The 26891-nt window shown below is 41.8% G+C and overlaps 1 protein-coding gene across 1 annotated transcript; it reads right to left on the reverse strand.

The window, feature by feature from the left end:
• Nucleotides 1-596: 596 nt before the first annotated feature.
• Nucleotides 597-26536, reverse strand: hs3st1l1 (heparan sulfate (glucosamine) 3-O-sulfotransferase 1-like1). The gene is made up of 2 exons (XM_035171796.2): nucleotides 26039-26536; nucleotides 597-2363 (listed from the first exon to the last, which is right to left on the reverse strand). The coding sequence occupies exon 2, from the start codon at nucleotides 2175-2177 to the stop codon at nucleotides 1236-1238; it is 942 nt and encodes a 313-aa protein (XP_035027687.1). The 5' UTR covers nucleotides 2178-2363; nucleotides 26039-26536; the 3' UTR covers nucleotides 597-1235.
• Nucleotides 26537-26891: the final 355 nt, after the last annotated feature.

The raw sequence follows: 26891 nt of genomic DNA on the forward strand, positions 1-26891 counted from the left end.
CAGCAGACAGAGTGGGGAGATCACATGAATATCAGTTCCCATTGGAGCTGTAGCTTTGGCTGCTGTTTAAAGCCTAATCAATGAAAGAAACATGACCCGTCTATCTGTTGTGTACAGGACAACAAGATGTTTCTGGGAAAACTTCTTGCTAAGTACGATTCAGAAGATAGATCATTTGCGGAGAAAAAAACCCATATATGCAGATACAGTATCATTTATAAATGATTTACAGCACTGGTAGGCGTAAAATTTAATGACTACATTTAACAGCTGAGCAAATTGTTGAATAGAGCAGCAGCAAAATGCAACACAAGCTCTGTGGAAGTGCGCTTGCTGACTATGGAGATTTGACTGATTTAGCTGCAGGCACAGGCTACCTTCAATGTCCAAAGCCATTAGTGATTCCTGTATTACTAAAGCGCTGCTCCAGGGTTCCCATTTCCTTGCATTAATGTCTAACTTTCTCCACAGCAAATCAAAGGCTTATTCTAATGCCTCTGCCTACCTTAGTATACACCCTAAACAATACAGGTTAGAAGGCTAAGGTTTTTTTTTTCATGGCCAGAATGAAATGGAGACAGATGGAAACAACCCACTTTTCTGTTACATTTGAAAGCAGAACGATTTATTATCAAGAACAAGAATATCAAACAAGAGAGAGGAGGAAAAAAAAAGTCCATCAGTTTTGTGAACTTGTTTTCGCTGATCACATAAACACTTCCAGCACAGAGAGAATGATTTATTAAGCTTGGAGATTCTTCCATTTAACTTTACGCCTCGAGTTACAGTATTAGGTTACGCTTTAGATTATGCCCCACAATGTACAGCATAATTACTCCAAAGTGTAGGCCACTAGTACAGTACGCACTGATACAAAGTACCACAAGTTCTTTGTAGATCGCAAGTTGTTACCCCCTTATTCCATCGCTTCAAATCTTTTAAGTACCAACACTACATATATAGGCATTGGTGTGTACTGTACTCTTTCACCGTGAGTACTAAAGACTATACCATACCTCTGGAGTAACTGTACATTTTGGACTGTAATCTAAAGCGTTACCCTGTTTTCACATTTTTTGCCTTATGGTGTAAATAAAACCAGGGATCACAACAGTTGTATAGAGGCTATTCAAGGGCTTGTTAAATGTCAGTTCTGTAAAGTGCTTTATGCCCCCTTTTTGTCCTCATCCCAGGGGGGAGTGGCTTCATTAAGTCCAATTTGTGATCTGTGTTTCTTATTGCCAGTCAAAGGTGCGCTTCACCAGTCTGAAGAAGGTTCGGTTGTGTTCCTGTAGGTAGGAGCGGAGCTGCTGGAGGATGGTGCTATTGACAGCCGGGTGAGGACGTCCCTTCGACTCGTGCAGACATCGCTCTCGACCGTCACTTCGGATACAGTAAAACCCCTTGGTCTGGTTGAAGTAGAAGTTGGAGGACACTATCCTTGGGGGCAAATTAAGGAAGAGCTCCACCTTCTGAAGCTCTGGCAGGGGGTCATGGATCAGAGCGTCCCCATCTACGATGTGTATTTGTTCCAGGGGAAAGTGACGCAGCCAGTTACGCATATGGACGTCATAAAGGCTCCTCTGAATGGCCTTGTATCTGATATTTAGGGCTCCATTACGCACTAGCAGGTTCTCAATGGCTTGCACTGGCTTGTGGTTCTCCAGCCGGTTGAAGTACACCTGTGTGTAGTCAGAGATGACTCGCTCGGCCGGGTCGCGCAAGATCAATAGCAGCTTTATAGAGGAGTTCATGGCGCAGATGCGTTCCGGTGCAAGGGCTGATGTGAAGTAACCAGGAGTTTTCTCCACTGTGATCTGGTGTGGGTAAGAGTAGGGCATCAACTCTCGGTACCACTCAAAGCCCTTGGCATAGTTCTCATCCCAGTCAAAGAAGTGCACCTCAGTGGCTGCAGCAGCAACCTCAGGGTGTATATCGAGCATCTCCAACAGTGCTCTTGTGCCCCCTTTCCGTACCCCAATAATGATACTATGTGGGGCTCTTTTACTTGTTCCTGGAGGTGGAGATGAGGACTCATCTCCAGTGATATTTGCTGATAGTCCAGAAGCAAGGTCCATGGGGTCCAGTGTTATGCTATATCCTGGCTGGATGAGCTCACGTGGAGCAGCATATGTCTGGAAAACCAGAAGAAAGGCTGATATCAGGAAACAAGTCATGGCGATGGGCTTGAGAGTGAAGATTGGCAGAGACAGAAGCAAGAAATATAGGAAGTGGGTTTAGGTGTGGACAAGATCTGTCTTTGTGATCTCAGTGGTAAAAAGAGCGGTGGGAAGCGCAGTCTTCGTCTGCCATTGGATTTGAACTGGAGGAGGATGAGGAATCATCGGCATTCCACAGCACATCTGTTAGCGAGAACAAAGACAGAAAAAGAAAAAAAAAATTCAGACATTTAAAGCAGAATGAATGATTGCATTATACTGAAATTGCACTTTCCTCATTCCTGTGAACATCCATAAATACAATCTATGTCAGTGTAAGTGTCATGTAAGTGTTTCATCTCAAAAGGATAATCTCAATTCATCTTTCTTTGAGTCCCTTTTCATCTTCCCTCTTCCCATCTGCTTTCTCCTCTCACTCTATAAAGTCACTTCCAATTGATATTGTAATTTCTCCCACCGAAAAACATTTAGCCAGACAGCTCGTTAGAAAATGTGTCTGCGATATGCAAGTGTGGCTGAAGGCCAGGAGACGAGGCCAGAGCGCTTTGTCTCCCTCGACCAGGTCAAAACCCACACCAGGATCAATACATTCAGCGTACACACCCAAGCATCAATATCAAGGCATCTGGAGACGTTCAAAGACAAATTTATTGCAGGAGATCAGATGAGTTCCCACTTCTGTGCGACTTTGATTTCCTATATGTGCCGAGAACGATCGATACGAGATCCAGCGTACACAAGGAGAAGGATTTACAGCTTTAAATTAGATTAATAATATCGCTGAGGGCCCTTCAAAACCTTGGGAAAAATGAAAACCTGTCTGGTCCTTTGCACTTTTTATGTTAGTGCTGCTAAATATCATGAAGAAAAGTCCCTGTGCTCTGTTGCAAGCAGCCCTGAGATGAAATAGCAGAACAAGTTTTTTTTTTTTTAAATGTCACGGAATTAATTAAAAAAATAAACAAAACAAAAGTATTCAAATGCTTTCATGAGGAAAACAAGCTGAGGGAGCTGCTACAGTCAAAACAACCAGGCCGGGCTATGCAAACATCCAGCCTCAACAGCAAAGGTCACTGTAAGGTAATCTAAATAAATGAGGATATTCCCTGCCTGGGAACACACACAGACAGACACACACAGACACACACAGACAGACACAGACAGACAGACAGACAGACAGACAGACAGACAGACAGACAGACAGACAGACAGACAGACAGACAGACAGACAGACAGACAGACAGACAGACACACACACATTTTACTTATTATGTATGCTACTGTACTGTAGGTCTCAGATAATTTAAATACATATATTTACATACATTTTGATGGGCTTGTAGCACACGAGGGGAAAACAGCTCCACCAGTGAGATAGTAAATTCCATCATTACCATTATCTTTGGGGGTTTAAAGGGGAAGATGACAATTTTTTAATATTTACAATAAAACACTACAGCTGCTTTCAGACTTGCACCAAACTCTGGATAATCTCCTGAAATGATCCAGAGGGGCTGCATGTGACAACCCAGATATCTGAGTCAGTTGCGGCGGACATTCTCCAGAGTTTCTCCTGCCAGCTCCCGAGTGAAAACTCTGGACAGATGCAAACAAATGTACAGACTTTTTCTGGAGTTCATGTCTGAAAATTCATTTATTGATTGTGTCTCATGATTCTGTTAATGTCCCAATTTTTTTAATCTCATTTACCTTCATCATGTATATTGTTTTGTTTCGCCACTTTTGTAAAATCCTTTGGCTCAACTCCTGTTGTATTTCACAAACTATATAAATACATCTGACTTAGCCTATAACGTGAAACAAATTACTTTGTTAGACACACTGATGATCAACTGCTATATGAAAGTCATTTTAACATTTTGTTGAGAAACTCAAATGCATAAAAATAACTTGAGTCTGTGCACTTGAATTGTTTTCAGTGACAAATCTTATTATTAATCATGTATCTGGTTGAAGAAACATTCCACCTCAAGCACAATTTATTTATATAAGTTGTCTCTCTAATGAGGAATATAATTACTCCTGTGCATAGCACATTTGTACGATGTCACCTGTGGCCTTTCTCTCACCTTACAGGCTCTTTCAACCATGTAAAGGCTATGACACATGCCCCTGTTTCCCACTGCGATCTGTGGCTCGATTGTGAGCCTGGGCCTGTGAGCTGAACACAGGAGGGTCGACCTGCCCTACAGGGCTCAGGGTTGTGCGAGGAGGCACTTATGTGCTGTGACAGGCGCGCCTGCCTGTCAGCATGTCCCTGGTAGAGAGCTGCCAAGTCCAATGCTAACAGCCAGGCAGCCAGACGAGCTTTCTGTCTCATCCAATTCCCCCCACTCCGCTTACAGCACACCACCACCTGGAAGGAGCCATTGTTTTACATTCCACTGGGCCTTATTGCTTTATTCAGCACTTGATGCATCTTTCCAGCTTTTCATTTGGCACGTAGCTAACCACGCTATCTGGCAGACCACATAACCAAGACTATTTCCACTGAACACTGTGGGGCCAATGGAAGGTTGCACAGCAAAGGTTGGCAGGCCACAGTGAGAGCTGGGAGAAGTAACATACCAATCAGTGAAGCTGTTTTCAGACATGTTCTCCGGAGGAGGAACAAAACAGGAGGTTCTCTGCTCAGACACATTCACAAAAGCAACAAATCCTCCGCAGGATTCAGGTGAGGTGTGGAGCAACAGGTGGAGGCATGAAGAAACCTATTAATTCTGCTGTGGATATCACATGATTGTATTTGAAGCACGTCGACACTGGCGTCAGCTCTTATCACCACAAACTCTCTTGACATCTTCGTCTGTGTTTTGTGTGTGACACAGCTTTTTACTCCTCAGATATTTGGTGTCTGTCGCGTGTTAAAAGCGTCATCAAGCCCCCTACTCGCTCACGGTGAATCCTACAGAGAATCTACTGCTATGTCCTCAGAGCAACTCCTGTGGAGGTTCGGCAGATTTTATACTAGGGGGTCCAGCCTCAGAAAGTCTGCAGAAACTCCGGAGGCTCTCACTCGGACTTTTGTGTTCACACATGCACCTCCTCCGGTCACTGCAGGAGAGAAAAGATTCAAATCTCTTTGGTCACTGTTCTGCTTAAGGAGTCTGCATGTTTGGCTTCTGTGAATCTACTGCAGGAACCGGTGGGAGAGCATAATCTTAATCCTCCACAGGAGCATGAAGGAGCAGTCAGTCCGAAAACAGGCACACTGGAATCTCACTGTGGAAAAATGCAGGTGGAACTGGAAATATCATGAACAGTTTTAAAAGCAAGTTGAAGAGTCATTAACTTCTGATGATGTCTTTGCGCTCATTGTTACACCCCCATGTTCTGCTGATTCTATTATTTCTCTATGTAACAACATTATCTGTTTATTAGGGACACACCAATCAGATACTCTGAATCAGTCCTGGCACTTGAAATCTAAGGAGATCTGGTATCGGCTCTAATGTGACTGATCCAGCTTCTTGTCAGTGTTATTATAGAATTCAGTTTTTGTACCAGTTATGTTAAAAATGATCTCACTCACAGAGAGAGGTGTGCAGATTTTAGATTTTTGTACAACAGAGAATTGGTATGAAATACTTAATACCACCAAGAATTGATTTATCTTGGGAAAAGTATTATCATATCGTATTTAGCAGTTCAAATTCAGCCAGATTGGTCATGAAATGAGAACACAGGATAGGACGCAACAGTCTTGACTGTCTGCGGTGGCTGTGGCTCGAGAGGCCTCACCCATGTCACTAAAGCCCCTTTTCCACTGGTGAAAAAACCCACTAACATCTGGCTTTTGTCTGCGATGGGAATGAATACACTCAGCATCTACACACTGGTCAAATGATGGAAACACGACAACCGGGTGAATGTGCTAAATTGGCAAGACGGTGAGAGAGCGCCTTAGTTTCAGACGCATTTCGTGACGTTGAATATGACGCAGTGGGGTAAACAGAAAACAGAGAAGCAAACCCCTTGACAGGCAATGGGAAAGAAGTCCATCGCCTTCTTTGATTGGGTTTACCCACATTTAAATCACCCGTGTATACCCGCTAATATTGGTGTAAAAGAGGTTCGATCCCCAGCTCCTCCAGTCTGGAGTGTCCTTGGGCAAGACACTAAACCTCACATTGCCCCTGACTACTCTGCGAACAGTGTATGAAAAGTGTGTGGATATAAAAGGGCTGTACGAAAGACTGGAAATGCACTATATAATTATAATCCATTTACATTTACTTTGTCATCAATTAAATGAAGGAGAAGTGAATCCCAGTCTTAGCGCTCTCTGTCTCTGAATTAGTTGTATTCATAGTAAATGGCCACAGATATGTTCAAGACGTTCCCTGCCGCTGTGATCTACTGCAGCACGTCTTTGACCCTAATTATGAATAATTGCAGTAACTGAACTCGGTACCGTCAAAGGCACAACTGCCGATAACAAAATCAAACCTCTGCTCCACTCGAACTCGCGATACAGAGCCTCCACACACGAGAGCTGCACTCGCAGACCATTAAGGCTGTGAAACTCGTCTGGCTTCAGAGCAGAATTGCTGCCTGCTGCCTGAGCAGACAGCACCGCCAACAGATCTGCACTATTCATTATATCCCACCAGGCTAAGAGGAGGGCTCCACAGGTTCCCAGCGCCACGGGAAACCAGGTTCCCACTAATTAACCCAAACAGCCGCCTCTATACATCCACCGAGCAAACCCTCATTCATATGCAGGAGGGCCCCCCACCATTAACTGTGGCAGGCAGCAGGTATTGTACAGGGCAGCTTTGTTTTTTAATAGATGCTCATTAGAAATATTAGTACAAATAATTACTGCAATAAAGCTGGATTACAAAGGGGGGCTGCTGTGCTCGGAGATGGATGGATTTCAAATGAGTAAGTTAAAAGTATCTATCATTGTTAGCATTCTCTTTGTGTGTGGTCACATATTTCAGAGAATTCCCACATAAAGCCACAACAGAGGCAGGGTATTGTTTTGTTGTCAGCAAGGCCGAAGACAAAAAATGTAATCTGAAGCAGAGACAAACCTCCTTATCTCCTGCTTGTGTCTCTGCCTTTTTTCCCTCTTGTATCTCTCTGTTTCACTGGCCCACAGCATTCTTAGATGATCTCTTGTAAAATACATTGACCCTTTGCCCCCAAAAACTATCACTTGGGACATTGTATTTTCTTAAGCTCTCTCCCCTTTGCTCTTTTATTTCTTTTCCTCAGCCATTCGTGTTGGCGTGTTGTTGGAGACAACACGCCCCTCACAAACAGGCACAATGTATTTCCCACCCACACACATCCAACAGAAACTGAAGCCGCACTCCCACGTGCAAGAGGTGTTTTAAATTATGAATGCATTTTGGTTCACAGTGGGATTACTGGCTCAATTTGTTAATTCCTCTTACAACAATTTAAGGATTTAGCGACTCACGGGGGATCGAGATGTATCATTTCTTTTTCCCTCCTTGACCTTTTCCTTAGATGCGACGACACGCCTCACACAACAGCCTCCGCAGCTTTTCTATTTCTCAGAAGTCAACGCAGTTATAAAATACTGTTTATTGCTGGGGCAAAACAAGACCAGAAAAAATCCTTCATTCCCATCCACGTGTTTAGTTTCCAAAACCCTAAAAATACACTCTGCATCAGCATGCAAGGGATTTCTGAAGGGGCACCTTGAGCACTGCTGGGCATTTCAATCCCCTCTCAGAGCTGATTTGACCACGATGTTAGGAAATAATGAGCCAGTGGTCCCCACTCATTTAGCTTGCTGCTATATTACAGCCACTTACTGTTGAATATATATATATAGGATGGAGACTGTGGTAACATGAGAAAGGAGAGTCGCCACTTTCGATCTCCGAGCTGGTCAGGAAAATGTGACTGCACGGGGAATGAGCAATGCTCTCCCAGCAGAGGTGCCTTTGACTGAGGTGCCCCAAAAACAAGGCATTTACCCTCCAGTTGCTCTGTGGAGTCATTCAATGGTAAATGGTAAATGGCTGAGAGCTCCCAATACCATGATGCTACTGTAATGGTTAGCAGCACCTACAGCTACTTCACTGACTAGAATATCTCTGGTAACCAGTAGAGGTTCTCACTGACTTCTTCTGGAGAGATGCATGGTGTCATTTTATTGGGCACACCGAGATAATGCTGGTGCTGGTTTATGATACAGTTTGCAGATGGGTGCTGCTGCTATTTAACCTCCCCTCAGTGATATGAATGGGGGGGGGGGGACAAAATAGCCTGATAAACACAATACAAGTCAACAGCACCACAAACAGCAGCGCTCAAAAGGAAAGTACAGTCAAATCTAAATCTCTTAATAAAGTATAACTGTCATGACTTATTACAGGAATTTTGCTTTTAACTTTATTAGGTTTGGTGTATCTAATACACTGACTAGTGGGTGTCACTGCAATAGGAACCATTATCACGATAACACTCTCCTCTGGGGCCACCTGCTGGAAAACCATCTCAAATTAATATCATTGATTTTTAGCTCTTTTTTTTATCATTTCAAAAGCGTTTCTAATTTCACTGAAAAAGAAAATGATGTACCAATTTAAACAAAGTAATACTAATAATTTGGTAACAAATGGTTTCTTCAGCTTAAAATTACGAAAGTTATATTAACACAATTGCTAACCTTAAAAAACGAAATTTATTTGTGTGTTATCAGTTTATTAATAATTTTTTCAGTGTACGTCATCTCATCAACACTTTGCACAATACGTGTACAATAATCTGTGGTTCATAATTACATTTTCTACATTCTTTCTTAAGTTCAGGAACAAAGATCACGTGTGTTGTGATTCTGTTAGTCTGTTATCAACCCCTTTTTCTTTTGTTTATCTCAGCTGTCACAACCCGAACTTGTCTTCTCAGCTCTCTCACATGCTCTCCTCACAGGAACCACAGGTGCCACCACCTAGGAAGTCTCACTTCCTCGATTCCTCATTGTCACATTGGCCAATTATTATTGATCTCCATTTGATCCCTTTGTACTTGAGTCCTCACATCGTTAAACCCTAATTGCTTGGTCTTCATTACTAAAATGTGTTACAGTAATATTGCATCCTTTCTGGCCAGGTCTATAGCAGCACTAGCACTATATGTTATGCTGATTTGGTCTGACAGGATATGATGTTAGGCATTAGACGGTTGATAGAAACCTTGAACAGACTTCAACCTTGAGTGTATGAGGTCTGAGAGAAGATCTATGCCATTATTAGGACAGGCGTTATCTAATATTGACACAGGCGGCTCTATCCGACAGCTCAGCAGCATTTCACACGATGACACCGAGGATGGAAACACAAAATTTCCTTGTTTTGAGCAGAAATTATGCCACAGCTCTGATGATAAGCGATATTTTATCTATTCCGGGAGCGTATGAGTAAGACAATGACCTAATCCACACCCACATGTCAGCACAGGCATTCATTATGGACTTGAAGAGGGTGTAATCTTTCATGTGAGAGTACATCCAGACACATGTGGCCCAGGGCACTAATTATAGTGTTTTAAACTGTGCTCTTCTATACATTGAGTTAAACCATCTCAGCATGGCAATCTTTTCAGCTCTGTTTTTTTCCTGCAGACTGTTGTAGTGCCTTCCTTCTGCCCACTGCCATCTGTGCAGCAGAAGAACATGAGCCGCCCAACTCGATGAAGGCCTGTGCCTCGTCAACAAATGTATGTTTATGCTACATCGGCAACATTTGCATAACGATCTGTCTCAACAAACATCTCGCACACTTTTACTTTAATTCTTCTGCCGTCATTGGTTTTTCTGATTGTTGCAGAAATGGCAGGGGGTCAAACGAAGCTGCACGGAGCCACAGACTGTCACTTCACCATCACAATACCGCAGCCTTAACACACCCTAGTTGAACCAATACAGCGTCCCTTCAGCTCGCTGGATGCCCCGGCCCTGGCTTCCTCCAGTTTATCTTTGACATTTGTCAATGCTCGGAGATTTATTTCAAGCATAGACTGACATTGTCTGGATTCCCAGGAGGCATTTTCACAGATAAAATAGGTGGACTCGCACATCACCCTTGGATGAGTGGAGCCAACCAAGCCTCAGGGATGTGTCCCGTGGTCGGTCAGAAACAACAACAGACGATGAGAAGGAATTCAATCAGCAAGTGGCCTGATGATCCTCATCCAGCCTGCCACTTCTGATAAAGCACGTGTGGTTTCTGCGGCGCCAGCATCCCCGACGCTGCAGCACGGCCTCCTCATCACCACCACTCAGATAAAGCTAATTCTGCTCCGACGATTTAATGTTAATGTAATTCTTATCATGCTCTTCCCATCAGAACTTTCCTCCTTCTCACAATGAGTTTGATCTTCTCCATGTAAAGTAATTGCTCTACAGTTCATCGCAGAGGGAACTCTCTGAAATGCCGACTTAATCAAAAACAAATGCACCAACTTTATTCTCTCTTCGCGGGTCTAAGCCTTTGGAAAGCCGATGCTGTTCTCCAGTCTCGCAGGCATCCTGCAATATACACATGCATTATGGATGAATTACTTCATCAAATAAAAAGCAGGGCATCTTGTAATGAACTGCGAGGATACTCTTAATCTTTGATGAGGCCAATCTGATGAATAGTTTAATGAGAAAAAAAATACGGGGAGGCCTGTTGGGTGCTGACAAAGATATCAGAGCTGAGATGAGCAAACTGCAGAAAGATGCACGCCGTTTAGAGAACTTTACGATCTTGTAGAGTTGTTTATTAAATGCCATCAATCTTGCAGCTCCTAACCAGCATTAAGTTACACATCAGGAGTAAATCCCACCTTAGCCAAGTCTTGACTTATATACTGTGGAAGCTGTGCACCAGGGCAAAGGATGTAATACATTCGAACTGAGTTATATGTGCACTACAGGGCTCAGTATTTTTTTGGGACAAATATCTTGTGCTTATTTTCCCAAGCTACAGCTGGTGTGTGCAGTTCTACATAACTTGGAAAACCTTTCCCTCTCCCTGGCACAGCCGCATCCTATTGGAAGGCGCACGCCGCAGATCTGCCAGTGTTTTCCTGCCATCGCAAATATGTACTCGGCACTGCAGAACTTGAGGTTTAGTGTGTGGACCTTCTGCGATGTGCTGCTGGCTGCCAAGCACTGAAGTGCTTCAACACCAGGTTGCAGTTAGTTGATAATAATGCACTCAACTTGAATCGGCTTCCCACAGGGGTGTCCTGCGTTTGCCCGCATCAGAGGTCGTAGCATCGTACAGTTAGATGTGTGCGTGCTGGTTATGACGCTCCCTGCTGCACATCCCTGCATGTGTACGGTAAATAAATAAGAGGGAGAGCACTGTGTATCGCCAAGCTGAATACACAGCAGCAGCAGGGGATTGTGAGGCAGAAGCAACCTGCCGCAAAACAATATAGCCCCTATAGTTTCCTGCAAACAACCAGACCTCATTGGAGAAAGTCAGCGAGCAGGTATCGACTGGCCCCCTGTGTACACAACTTGACTGTCTCATTTGTTTGTGCCGTACGTGTGAAAGGCAAGTCAAGTCAAGCGTAACTGTTAGATATGCAGATCAGAAATGGAAAGAGTATCAGACTGACGCCGACACCCACACATGTCTGGAATGTCATTTGGCCACAGCCGGTGACCTTGGACTCCGACTGTCAGAGTATCAAGCTACCTCATCTGCATAAGTAATTCAAGTTGTTTGCTTTACATGCTGGTCATTGATTGTAACTTAATCACAGGGAATGGACTGTGTGGGCTGAGAGGGCTCGGCTGTCTCAGTGCAGTGAGTCTGAAACTTTTAATGAATCGTGTTCACATCAGACACGTTCACAACATGTCATCATTGGAGAGATTCACAGTCAATCAAGTCCGTCAACAGTCGGGGTCTATATGTGCACTGATACATGTTTTTTGATCCTTTACTAACGTGCTTTCAATGTAAGCATCAGGGTGAAAAAATCCAGTTTGACAAATCAAGGAGATTTCTTCCATAATTACAGGCTTTATACATTTTGATTGCGTTTTGCCCAAGTGTTTTTCTTGAAAACACAGGTAATTTTGAGACATTTGAAGTTATTAGGATGTTTAAAAATGTGTGATATGCATAAATCACTGTATATTTTTTCTAAGTAGACCTTTCATGATTCCATGACAGAGTATTAGGACCACTTAAAAGGAGTCTGAGATTGAAGTCGTAATATTATGAGAATAAATTTGTAATTTTGCGGGAACATATGTTAGAAGGGGATTATCAGTAGCTCTCTCTGAAATGTTTGACAGTGGTGATAATCAATGGGGTTTTGTAGTTTCTCAAGAAACAATGAGATTAGTAGGCCTCACCAAGATTTTGAATCCAGAAGGCAGAAGAAGTGGAAATCCAGCTTATTTCTTACTGCGTGTTTCTAAAACAAATGTTTTCCTTATTGTTGCAATTTTATTCAATATGAACCGAATACTATATGATCTAGGCAAACCTTTTCTCTTTTTTTTATATTCTGGAATATAACATAAGAAGATTTAAGGATGTCAAAAATGTATGAAAAAATGCTCCATGTTACATCCTCAGATGTCTTGTTTTGTCTTTAAGTGAAAGATACTAACTTTAAAACAATATGAGACCAACAAAAACAGGAAATATACACATTTGAGCCCCTGCAGAGAAAGAAAACTTTGGCACGTTTGTTGATTAAACAAACTCAAAATCATTATCTGCGTCATTTGCCGAGCACAGTTTGTGACTCTCACACCTCGGAGGCAAGTGAAATCAGAAGCTGCTGTGCTGCATCCTTGTAATTTCCTACTTGCAGGGTAAACTAGATTGTAAGTGTTTATCTATAATAACAATCTCCAGCTCTGCCTCTGTGACGGTGAACTTCTTCAGAGGTCTGCCTGGGCAGAGATGTGGGAGCGGGTGTAAACCATCATAGCTCCACGTGGCTGCCGTACACTCCCTTATTGCAGCGTTTACAGCCTTTGCCTTCCAGCACCGCTCCACACCATCACTGGTGCTGGTCGGCCGTACCTCAGCGCAGAATTTTCCTCTCTGCCTGACCGGGTTGAACACTCTCATGCCAGCTGGGCTACACATCTGTTTACTGACATTTTCAAGGAAGGCTTACCACAGGTACTGGCATTCTCCATTTCTTTACACCATCTCGTCTTGTTCTTTCTGGCCAACATAACACCAGCAGCGGCTGGAATGCAATCCTACCATACACTTTCTGTGCTCGGCCTGCATAGCGAGGTGGGATTTGTCATCAGTTTAAATCACTAGAGCATGCACGAACTGAGATGAGGTGGGGGGTTAAGAAAGAATCACTGCCGGCTTTAACTGAATTTAATGCACATGAAAAGGAAAACAGAGCAGCTAAGTGAGGTACATGCAAAGAATTCAAACTCATTTAAATTGCTGAGAAGACGCGTCTGCAACTTAATGACAATATCCGTGCCAGCGCGGCTCTGGGTATGTGACAGAATCAGGTTAAGACGATAGAAGGAATAAAACATCGTGTCATTTCAGCAGGGTGACTTTTCTGAGCAGAGCTTTGTCTCTGCTGGTGTGATGGTAAACCCACAAGCTACCGTCAGAGCCCTGGTAAAGCTAATGAATATGTAATATCTTTTTTGTTTATTTCCCAGCCAAAAAAAACAGCACAAGCACAAGTATTTTATCCTTTTGAAAATCACAATGCTGCAGACTGACTTGAAGCCCAGGCCAAAGATGAATCAGCTTCAAGTGTCAGACAAGCTATGTCAGAACTACATAACAACTATGAGGACTTCTCACTGTCAATTTCATCTGTGCCCTCTTGTTGCTGCATGAATAAGTCATCAGCCCCCCCCTCCCCCTCCCCCTTCCCACTGTTCCCCTTTGGCTTATTGCTCGTGCGGCCCCCTCCTCGGTCCTGTAAAACCCACTGAAGTGTTTATGGGAGACAAGAGGCAAAGGAGGTCGCCGGCCCAATAACTGCTTTTATCGCCCCACATTCTGCAGCGAGGGCCAGTTTATGGGGGGGGGGGGATGTTTTCTGAAGAGCGAATTCTTAATTAGAGAAGTTTGTGGACCCCGACATCAGAGGCCTAATTGGGGGAACAAAAGGAACCAGAGAAGGGGGCTTCTGCAGGATTGCTTGTTGGCCCGATTCTGAGGCAAAGATGAGAAAACAGCCTTTTGTTGTCAAAGCAATGTCAATGCCTTTTTAAAAAATGGGCCTTGCGAGGCTTGTTTGGTTAGGTGTGAATGTTGTGTTTGTCTAGACGAGTGTGAGTCTTCTTCGAAATTAGTTGGGCTTATTGATTTTCTTGGAGGCTTATCTTTATTAAAGGAGTCTACCTTGTCAAAGGAATTACTGCCTCAGCCATTAAGGTGAGCCGATTCTATTTCCCATTATTGTAAATGCCTGCCCAGGAGACCTAAATGGCTCAGGTTAATGGGAAATGCAATGTTTTGTCACAGGCTTTTCTTATTAGTCAAAAGGTTTGGTGAAAATAAAATCAAACTTTTATTTCCTGCACCTTTTTAAAAACTCTGTCAGAACGATTAAATTCTATTATTTAAATTTTGTATAAATATCCATTAAATTGAGCTAATTAAACAATATATTTTCTAATCAATGTTGTAAATATTTTAATTTTGTGTTCAGCCTCACATGTGGCTCTCTGAGGTTTCTACCTCTTTTTTCCCCAGTTAAAAGGATGTTACACCTTGTTAAAGCCCTATGAGACAAATTGTGATTCGGGAATATTGGCTACACAAATAGAATTTGACTGATTGATTGATTGATACTCTTATTATGCTGGTCCTTTGGGAATTAGGGTTTTGGATTTTAGGAAAATAAATCTTCATATTTTTTGAAAATATTTTCGTGCACCAGTAATGAATGACAAATGGATTCATCTTATGAATAGTGTGATGTGACCATGATGTGATCAGCCTGTATACAAAACAGTATATCTTTCTCTTTTTCCTTTCGGCCACAAACCTAACAAAGATTAAATGCTGTCTTTTCTTCAATAAAAGTTTCTGGGAGCTACAGTCCAGTATGTGGCTATTTTTACCATAGATAACTGCATGATAATAATTTTTTTGTGTTAAAATGCTGCTCCGATATCATGAAAAGCCACATTGCACAGTTATGAAACATTTTTTAATATCCTGTGTGAATCCCGTGTTCCCAGTCGTCTGCATATTAACTGAGAAAAGGGGAGAAAATTAATTACACTCTGACTGCATTACTTTAAAAGCCCATAATTATCTCAACTCCATAGCAACAATGAAGCAAGGGTAGATAGAGTATAGGAGCTTCATTTCCTTCTGTGGACTCCCGGAGCAGAAGCAGACTGGGACTTTACCTTGATTGTGATTTGTTGGGGATTCTCTCAACCTAATTCTTCTTAAAAAACACAACAAGAAGTGGCACAGTTTCTGCTGCCGTTAGCCCAGTAGAATTGACGGCTAAATTTAGCAAACCTTAAAACAATGGAACATTAGTCGATAAGTGCGATGCAATCCTCCGCCTTCTTCGTTCATCAACTGCTGCTGTAAAGCCTAGATTAAGCATCTTTCACTTCATTTAGATCGAGGATTGTTTTGGGGTTTGTCTGATTATATCTGTCTCGAGCACATGCCACGCTCCTATTGGTATTTAACGAAGATTAGCTTTAAATTGATGATTAACCTTTGTAATCCTTCGTGCATATTGAAAATGGTTTGCTTGTCTTCACCACGGCGACGCAAAACAGAGGCCGCATTATCGTTCTGGGGAAATTGAGGCTCTGAAAGCAAATGAGGCGGTGTTATCTGCCTGGTGCTGGGCTGGATAATGAAGACATATCATCAGACTAGAGAGCCATCTCATAATGAATCCCAACACATGAAATCTTTTGCGTTCTTACCGTCTTAACATCTTTTAATAAAACTTTACTGTAGCCCTGACAAGCACCCACCACCCTTATCTCGCAAAGAAGCAGAATTTACTTGGTGGTAATGAGTGGTTGTTGTATTTAGATGAGTGTATTAGGAAGTAATCAGACATTAAATGAGTAATTTCTCCATATTTAACTCCAACTGGGGAGGTAATGGTTTAATTTGCTGGGCAATGAGTTTCCCCATGTGGAGAGCTTCTTGTATTAAATCAGAAGCCAGTGCTACTGCATCTGTTTCTCTGCAAATCATTAATGGGCACGTGTAGCTGCTCAAACTTCCCTGAGCAGAGCACAAGTCAGAGAGATTCTCTCGTGATGGCACCGTTTTGAAAGATACAACATGAATGCATAAGCTACAACACAACCGCAAAAGCTACACAATTGAAACACAACCACAACAGAAGTGAGTAACAACCAATGTTGACAATGAAATATGAAATATGAAAGTATGATTGTGAACAATGCTGTTCATTGTCTGTATGAATTCATATGTACTTTGTCATCTCACATCAGGACGTTGCTAACTTTAGTCAGTCAGATGAACCTAAGTTGCATTGTTGTATGGAGACGGAGACATTTTTAGTCTGATGTTTAGCAATTCTTTAACTGCACATAGCTTGAATTGGAAATGAAATCAATAAAGCACTTCCATTGTGGTTGTGTTTCCATTGTACGGCTCTTATGGCACTTGTGTTTTTCAGTAATGCATTTGTGTGAGACATCTCGGCCACTGTAGTTTAAAGAACAAAGTAGGAATAACAACTGATTTCTTTTGGCATATAATTTAATTTAATATAATATAATATAATATAATATAATATAATATAATATAATATAATATAATAATACCTATCACAGCGGCAGATTTGAATTGCTTGTTTGGTCTGATCAGTCCAAAACCCAAATATATTCAACTCACTATAAAAAATGAAGGAAATAGCATTTGAGGAGTTGGAACCTGAGAAACTTTGGGCTTTTTGTTTGAAAATGACAACTAATCAGCTATTGATCATCTATCATTTAGTTTCTTTCAAAGCTGAAAGACCTGCGTTGACTTTTAGTGCTACATCGTGGACAATGGCAGAGCCCGGCTCCTCTGTCCTGCTCTGTACTGATAAGTGATGAAGTAAGGATGGTATATTATTCTTTGACACCTTGGGAGCTGACATCAAATGCCATATCTAATCCCAACAGGGCTGCAGACCTCTGGAGCAGATATATGCCTACAACTTGTAATCCCATTGCAGTTTATTGAGGGGATTTGATGTAAAAAGGAAAGCCTGTGATAAAAAGTCATTCTAAAGGTGAGGGCCAGATTCTGTCCGATTCTTATTGGGCTGAACGGGGACAGTCTTTATCACACATTCACTTTTTGAACCAGCTGGAAGGTGTGATCTAACATGATGAAAACTGTGAAAGATACACTCTGAAAACATTATTAAACCAGTGTAAAACCTTAATATGGATGTGCACAATTAATACTGTAGAAAACAAACCTGTCTGTTACCTCCCTATGTGATTTTTACCTGTGTGTAAATATATAGCACAGCCCCATTTCCCCCTGATGATGCAAACACACATACAGTGACATGGAGAATACACTTTGCATGCATGCCATGAAATATGAAAAAATAAAATGCAGATAAGTCAAGTTAATTTAAAGTAATACATGAATAATGAAACACACATTTGGACACTATGCATTGCAAATAATCTGCTCACATCCATTCTGAGGTTAATTTACTGAATAAGAAAAAGAAAAATCAATCTTTTAAATAGAAATAATTTCCAAAGCATTTCAGTCTGTGTATTATTTACTGTCATTTGCTCGAATCCCATTTATAAGATAATTTGAATTTGTTTTGCAAAGATGATAAAACTATGAGCAAATATGAAAATAATAATCATCCCCTTATTCCTAAATTATCACGGCTCACACTTATTAACTGATCCAACAATACACACTAAACATGCTGAACATCTGCTACACACATTTGTGGAAACAACAGATGTAATTACAAGATTGCAATCATGTGGCAGGAACTGAAATAGGAAAATAAAGAAATATAATAAAAAGGAACATAGATAAATTAAAAAGTTAATCTCAGTGTTTCTGATATCTAAATACGCTTTACAGCTTTACAGTTGAGTGTCGAGCTTTAGTGCTATGGTGGCACCAAACGATTCATGTTGTTCACATGTGCCTACTCATGGCAGGGAAAAAAGATAATAATATATTTTTTGTGTGTCTAATTAATCTTTATGTAGGTTTTATTTTGGTGTTATGTCACAGTCGAAACAAGTTGTGACCATAGGCATCAACTTCGACGCACCTATTTTACCACTGTATCCATTCAATTACTTTTTCTCAATTGAAGGATTATATATAATATTGTGTAAATTTGACTGTAAAAATGTTATTACACATTTTAAAGATGAGAATTGTAACATTGACTTCATTATAAACTTATGTATATTTAAATGTGTTCCCACTTAAACTGGATATTTTATCAGCAATGAGCTGTGTTTAGTGCCTTATTTATGACTGAAAATGTAATCAACATCTTTTTGGAACATTGACAGTAAATGAAAAAAATGGATAGCATTAATAATAATTATACATAAATGATTAATTGTGCAGCCCCCCTGAGTGCTATCTGCATGTATCCCCCTCAGCCCTAACCTCCACCTACAAGTCAGGGCAGCCTGAATGTCGCCTGAGAGGCAAAACCCAGGGGAAGGAGTAAGTGCATCATATGGTACTAATTGTAAGGGACATTGGAGAAAACTGAAGAGCAAGTGAACAATGTGAAGAAGAGAAGAAGAGAAGAAGAGAAGAATGTGAAGAGTGTAAATCAACCTGAAACAAGTGGAACATGTCCCATGCACAATGCTTTTGTTTTTCAGACTGTAATTAGTAGAACTGCAATATGTGGCTGCAACTCACATTTCTTAAACGGTCGGTGAAATTTCAGTCATTATTTTCCCAAATGATAATTTAATCATTTTGTCCATCTAGATAATAGTGAAAATGTATTGTCACTGTTTCCCAGTTAACACCTATCTGACAAACTTTTGCAAAGGCAGAATGGTATTAGTGACAATATTTTAGTTTTCCATTACATTATATTCAAAGCTCTAATGGCTGTTTCCATTCTTGATTAATTTATCAAATATCTTCCAGATTAAATGATTAATAATTTGATGAATAATATAATCTGGAAATAGGAAAATGCCCAGGAGGAGGCTTTCAGAGGGAAATAACTCCCATTAATTAATTAATCATAATATGGTAGATGATTGTACAATACTGTTTCAAATATTTTACTTCTCCACATATATAAATTATGAAAAATAATCTATATTTTAATATAGTTCTAATATGTGTTGAGTGACAATCATCATAGAAAGTTTCAGGTTTTTACAAATGTAGGATGGTGCTAAGACTTTAGTGTAAAACTAATTACATTGTGGAGTGTTTCTGTTCACTCGTTGTGTAACTGCTGAAATCTGCTGAATCACTTAATAAAAAGTAAAAACTGCTTTGTGGCATAAAAGTGGACAAGAGGCCGCTGCTCTTTCGACTCCAGAGCGGCTGCAAAGAACCGTCTGAGAGCTGCTATTCTCTGGCTGTAAGGGGACACCAGGCTGCAGGACCGAGTGCTGAGCAATATCTACTTTAGTGTACAGTCACTTTCAGTAATAGTTCATTTGTAAATACACAATCATTGCGGCAGTAAATCCTTGTTTGTAATTGCGGCTGTATTGGTATTTATTTTCATAGACACCTACTTTTAACTCTGTAATTCAATGCACAATGTGTTTGGTTTTGGTTGGAGTTAAAAAAAATTCTTCAAGTTAAATCTTTTTTAAATATATAATATTGACAATTTACTGACCATTGCTGAGCCGTTACCTAAATCTCTGTGATTCTTAAGTGTTTCTGTGTCTATATCTATCTATCTATCTATCTATCTATCTATCTATCTATCTGTCCATCTTTCTGCATACCTATCTATCTTTCTATCTATCTATTTATCTATTTATCTTTCTTTCTATCTATCTATCAGATTCAGAGTTTAGAGAGTGTTTTTTTGTGAGCTCTTTGCCTTTAAGCCAGTTGCAATTTCAAGTGTCGGATGGGAGGTGTTTCCCTTTGAGGTGGGAAAGAGAGAGGGGATCAGCTCCTTTCCAAAAAGCCAAGAGTAAGTGGGTCATTCAGCACCATGGACAGCCCCCTGCACACAACCGCCTGCTGAACCCTCGGACACAAAGACGGTCCGAGAGATTCTCTGCAGACCAATGTGACTTACTTACTGTAAACTGTATGTCTATGTAAAAGACCTGTTGGACCTTGTAGTGATCAGTTCTCTACCTAATTAATAGGTAGAGCTTGACTGGAGCTGAGAGGGTTTCCTCTGAAGGACAAACACAAGGTCATTATTTTCATCTCGTGTGCACTTAACTTAGAAAACAAAGCACAGATTGTCCGCACTGCCTTTGCTCGGCTTGTGACCTTCCCACAATACACTTAAATCAATGTGCCTAAATATCAAATTTCACATCTAGACAAACCCAGCTCTGCGCTTTTAGAACAAATGTCAAATGTTGCTTCTGGTGGTGGCAATGGGCGCGAGCCAGGAGGACCAGCGCTTGGCATTTTGTTCTCATGAGTATTCATCTGCTCCTGTGAAATTACTACCAGTGATGTGTAGAGGAAAGGAAAAGCAGGAAAAGAGGAAAATGGCTTTAGCTACCTCGACATTACACTGGTTCTCTTCCAAATAATTGACAAAGGCTTGATGTGTTTTACTGGGGATCCAACCATTGATCTGACTTCCTCTCTCCTGATGTTCTTGAAAAATACGTATGTCTGGGTAAAGAAATCCGGAGAAACATATTTCACACACAGAAATGTCACAACGCTATCGTCTACTTTCCCTTCCTCCTAGCCTCACAGAACTGCAGACACCCACACAAAATAAATTGATACATATGGCGGAGCAGAGGCATGCGAATCAAAACAAATCTCACTCCACATGACAGGGTCGTGATCTCTCTGAAGCAGCAGATACTATTTATCTGACAAGTATGACAAGACATGCGTGTGATACAAAAACAAAATACCAATGTTTGACACACAATCGCCGATAATGAGGGATGAGGCTGGCATGTGCCTACTCATCTGAGGCGGGCAGGGAACAAAGGTAATGAATAAATAACTTAGCCCGTCATCAAGTGGAATGATAAATCTACTTCATAACGCTTGGCAATGATGGCGCCGTCAGGCTTTTCTTGAACCTCTCGGTGAAAGAGTGGCCTGTGAAATGTGCTCACTAGAAGGCGTCACCGTGCCCCCCCCTCCCGCTCACTCCGTCTTCACCCACTCCTACTCCGTCCTATTATTATTATTATCAGAATTGAATTAAATTAAGCAGAAAAAAGCCTGTTGTCTGACTCTGTCATCACATTCTACATGCCTTTAATAAGGCTTCCCCAAAGGCTGAGTTGAGACTCCGAGGCTTTTGATGATGAAGACGAGGCTCCCATGTGCCAGGCAATGACAGTTTGCATGCTGTTTTTTAATACTTGTGCTGTTGGTGCACATGGTAGGTAGCAACCCCTGAGATGTGGCACACAGCATATGGACCAAGGTGGCTCTTTGCACCAAGGGCCGCTGCCTGCTGCACACTCATGAATTATGGAATTCGGCACAAATATGCAAATCTGGGCATTAGCCTAGTTATGCCCCTGTACTGTAAGTTACAGTGACTTATCTATTATGTATGAACCAAGGATTGGAGTGAAGAGGTCCTTGCAGCCGGCTTCATGGCCCCCAGTTTCTCACTTTCACATCATGAAAGAGAATGAATAGCAAGGGAGGTAGCACCAGAACACTGTCTCTCTGCAGTGCCACGTCCTCGTAGACTTGGGAGAATCAGAGTTTGCTTCCACGCTCAATTGCCAAGCTACTTAAAAACAACAATGGCTTCCACAGGATTTAGAAGCCTGGAAGATACGTAGGGAATAAGCATGAAGTTGTTGCTAATCCTCTAATTTCCCCCCACAAGGCTGATATGAAATGCTAGTCTGATCAGTAATCAGTCCATGGGGTAGGCAGACAAGGGATCCAGCCAACTCTACATGCACACACAAAAACACTGTCTCTGTATGACATTAGCATCACAATGCTGCATGAGTGAGTGTACTCTGCTGATCTAATCATAGAGGTGTACATATCCAAAATCAAGAAGCTAAAAGGACAGAGAACCTGCTGCGTCAAACGGATGCGTTTAAAAATCATGTTCTGCTCTGACTGAGAGCGTAATGAATAAGTCCTGCTGCTCTGAGACCAACACAGTGATCATTAGCTCGGATCAAAGCCAGTCATCAGACACATGACAGCTGACAACTCCTATTTAACAGGGTGAACAGGAAATAATGATACCTGGTACCTTGTGAACCCGGTCGCTATGGAAACAAGAGAAAGCCACTCCTTCACACTGTCCCATGATCCCAACTATCTGCTATATAAAGATATAGTGGAGTGATGGCATCCTGAGCAGAGAATGAAGTCTCTCTGTGTGTGTGTGTGTGTGTGTGTGTGTGTGTGTGTGTGTGTGTGTGTGTGTGTGTGTGTGTGTGTGTGTGTGTGTGTGTGTGTGTGTGTGTGTGTGTGTGTGTGTGATGTTATCAGGAGCGTGTTCACTTTTATGCATTGGCACATTTAACATTCTGTTGAACCAAAAACACAGCAGCAGCAGCATCTTCTTTTTGTACACTACTCACACAAGGCTCTGCCATGCTAACTATGATAGTAATGCTAACTACCAGCTATCCACCTGACAGTGTGCAATGCTTTTAAAAACAACATTTACTGGCCAAAGCTTTTCAGACAGAAGCTCCAACACTGACAGGCGCACCAACCTGTGGATGAGACATGATGGATCCATTATCCAGTTTGCACTGCAGCTGGCTGGATTGTTTTTTTGTTGGATTGCCTGTACTGAGGCTACATCTATGATACTATGCTTTATTTGAAAACTGCATTTTCAAGTTAAAACGATCTCTGCCCAAACAACATTGGCTACGCATCAGTTTTAATTCCTCTCCAACACCTGAAAACACAGATCACGTGGCCACTCCGGTACACTGGCTATGCGCCTGTAAGCAGGAATGGGTTGTTTCAAATGCATGTAAGCAGTTGTATCGTTGTAAAATGCTGAGTTTAACTGGATAGCTGCTGTTCACAAAGACAACAGGGTCAGCAGTGCTGGTAATTGATTATCCATGTTGCGTTCTTCACTGTTAGGTCAGGGCCAACACTGGTTGTTTTCCTCTGGAAGTGGGTCATGTGACAGGAGTCCAACAAGTCAGCTGGCTGCATCGTGACCGAAAAGTACCAATGAGCAAAAGCGGTTGTGAGTGTGTGAGTCATTGTTTCCTAACAGCTCCTTTTCTGCTCGTCCCGACTAAAGTGCTTCCCCAGAGTTGTATATTGAAACTGGACCAACAGTGTTTCCAAATTTCCACATTTTCGCAACTCTAAAACTAGGGTGGAGTCATGTGGACACCAGGTGTATCCGTGGCAGAGATGGTAACAAAAACAAAGTAGTGTGGATGTAGCTTCAGGGTATAGTTACTCAACACCTCACCTAAGAACACAAACGGGAGGGGGAGATGTCGCCAACAAATATAATTTGTTTTCTTCTTTTGATGAGCGCCCACACAGATCCTGCTCCAATCAAATTACAGCACAGGAACTAAAAATTCATACCGACATTTAGGATTGCGCTCTAACTAGCTGCAGAAAAATAAATGTGAAAAATTTCATTTAATTTTTATGGTAATTCAAATTCTGACCAAATAACACACATTCAAATTAGAACAAATACCAAGGATGCATATTCTAATTCTTCTGTAAAGATACATTTTGTTATAAGTTGGACTTGAATACAGAAACCAAGGCCTTGACATTGCATCAAGCGCATTGTACAGCAAAAAAACACAAGAACTCTTTTTTTTATCTCCTAATAAGGAAAAATCAGCCAAACCAAAAGAGAAAAAAAGTCAGGAATTAATTAGCATTTTCAATAAATATTCCCGTGTGCACTGCCTAATAGTTTTAATCCTTTAACTCAGCAAACATAACTTCATCAATTATTTATTCTATTCTCTTGTTATGTCCTATTGCTCTTGAAAAAAAAAGTTGAGGAAAAGAAAAATGCACTTTTGTCGAGTTGCTCCTCTCATCCACCCCCCTCTTTGTTCAAGTGGGGCCAACTGGATAAACTCCATCAAACAAAACACAATAACAGGAAATTGAAGACAACAAACCGTTTTTCTCTTCACCACCCCCTTCTCCTCCTCTCTCTATCCCTCCCACACGGAGCTCTCCACACATTATGATGCAACATCCACTGACCCTGTGTGTTTGTCCAGTCGTACATGACTTTTCTTTTGGGGGATTTAGAAAACATAAAACCTCGGCAGGCTGCGATCGCCTTTACGAATGTGCTCGTCAACACTTACAGCCTCTATCTACACCTTCATGCATTTGGTTTAACAAAAAAATTAAATAATCGGTCCCATAGCTGCGGATAAACAGTGGTCCCATTCAAGTTGATTAGTCGGGTATGAAAATAACGAGGGTGACCCCTCTCTCAAGTCGACCAGTCTGACCAATTAATGGCCTTTCAGTTTTGATTGAAGATTTTACATTAATTCTGGAGTTCAACTCTTAACACATACGCTGTTTAATTTCAAGTTTTTTGAGATTTTTTTTCCCACACCATTGGAGCTTTAATTTTCTAGATTTTTCATATCTGGTTCCCAAAATGAATAAAAGAAAGTGATTTGCTTTTGATGGTAAAGCATGATGGAAAGGAGCTTGTTACATCTTAGAAACCATACAGCCTCCCTCTGTGTAATAAGTACTCACACACACTGTAATTGTGAGAACATTTAGAGTCCACCCCACTCTCCGGAACAAGCGCTGCCTCTGACTAAACACTGCACAAGAATGAAACAACAATTAAATCCCACTTTTAGCCATGGGACAGGATGTAGGTGGTGATGCATGCTGGGGGGAAAAAAAGCCAGTGTTTCAGTTGAATTTCATCAGAGATCTTATTTCCGTCAAACAACTCGGCTGATGCTTTTGAGAAACCCTTCAGCTCGCAGAGGCCAACACCCCCATAATTAAAGGTGAATATTGAAAAGCCTGTGGCAATTTGCATCTTGAGGCGTTCACCCGCGGCTGCTGGAGCATCACTATTGGGCTGGTGGCAGAGAGGAGGAGACGCAGAGAGGGAAACAATGCTACATCAAGGCTGCGTTCGTTACAACAGGACACTGGTAATTATCATCAGATGCTCTTGTCTGGTTAAGTGAGCTGAGAATACACTGCTAAACACCACCAGCCCTATAGGAGCAGAACTTCTGTGAACAGCTCACATGGGTTTGAATCTATTTTAAACTTTTAAAATTCAATCAAAAACTTTTAAAACATGTTAATGTGAAGTGGACTTTTTAAACCACGACCCAAAGCATCTCCATAGGATTGTTCTCTTATGAAGCTAATTTATTGGATGCAGCGTTTTAATTGGTTTGATCAATACACAATCGCAGAGCATCTAAATGTGAGCTGCAGGGGAAAAGACGATGCTCTCGTTTCACATGAATGAGTGGATGACCACGTTTCAAAATGCCAGAGATTTGTTCTTGCTGTGAGGCAACACTGGATTTATCCATGCTTAATAATTGATCAATTAATCGCCCGTGAATCCAAACGCAAAACACATCCTTATTGTCAGACGCTGGAGATTTCAAGTGTTGCTTAAAAAAAAGGGCATGTGAGTGAGAGAAGCTGCTGGTGTTGTTTGAAAGTGGAGGAAAATCTGGTTACCTCGCTCAGCACAGGAGGATGTCAGCGCGCCTCGTGGGTTTGGGTTGATCTCAGGAGCGGAGGAGGAGGAGGAGGAGAGGGAGGAAGAGGAGGTGGAGGATGCTGCTGGAGGTGATGATGCTGCTGGAGCATGGAGCGCACCTCTGCGCACCGCCGGTCCACATTGAAGAGACGCGTCCGTCGCTCCTCTCGGCCACTCTCATCACTGACTCATGCGGAGGCGGACACCACGGGAGGTGAGCGGACTCTTCGGGTTCTTCTGGATAAGTCGACTCCCGGCTCCGGCTCTCGCAGACGAGCCCGTGTGCACTGAGACGCGGCTGGAGAGTTGTGGCCAAGCCGCTGTCTGGTTTGCGTGGAGCGGAGCGGAGGGAGCTGGGAGGAGCCGTGCGCCGTCAGATGATCCGAGGTGCTCTCCTCCTCACCGAGGCTCCGCATCCAGCAGCAGATCCACTTCACAATACAGCACAACAACACAACCATGCACATTCATAATGCAACTCACACCTCCTCTTTTATTCCCATGGCTGTTACTTTGTGTTTTTTCTCTCTCCCTCCCCTCTCTCTCTTTCCTCCCCTCCTTTCTATACCCACCTCTCCCCCCTCCCCCATTTCTCCCCACTCACCCCAACCGGACGAGGCAGACACTGACTGTGGTTTTGTTAGAGGTGTCTCTCTCTGTTAAAATGGAGGTTTCTTCCCTTCACAATCATCACATTCTTCCTTGTAATGGGAACTGTTGGGTTTCTCTATATAATTAATCTATGTAAAGTGGCTTGATAATGTATGTTGCTATTTGGTGCTATACAAATAAAATTGAATTGTATTTTCTGCTTGTGTATAAGCTTCATAC

Source organism: Hippoglossus stenolepis, chromosome 12, assembly GCF_022539355.2.
Source record: "Hippoglossus stenolepis isolate QCI-W04-F060 chromosome 12, HSTE1.2, whole genome shotgun sequence".
Classification (NCBI taxonomy): domain Eukaryota; kingdom Metazoa; phylum Chordata; class Actinopteri; order Pleuronectiformes; family Pleuronectidae; genus Hippoglossus; species Hippoglossus stenolepis.

Bases quoted from the DNA above. Each gene is read 5' to 3' on its own strand.
- hs3st1l1 (XM_035171796.2), bottom strand. From the start codon at position 2,177: ATGACTTGTTTCCTGATATCAGCCTTTCTTCTGGTTTTCCAGACATAT.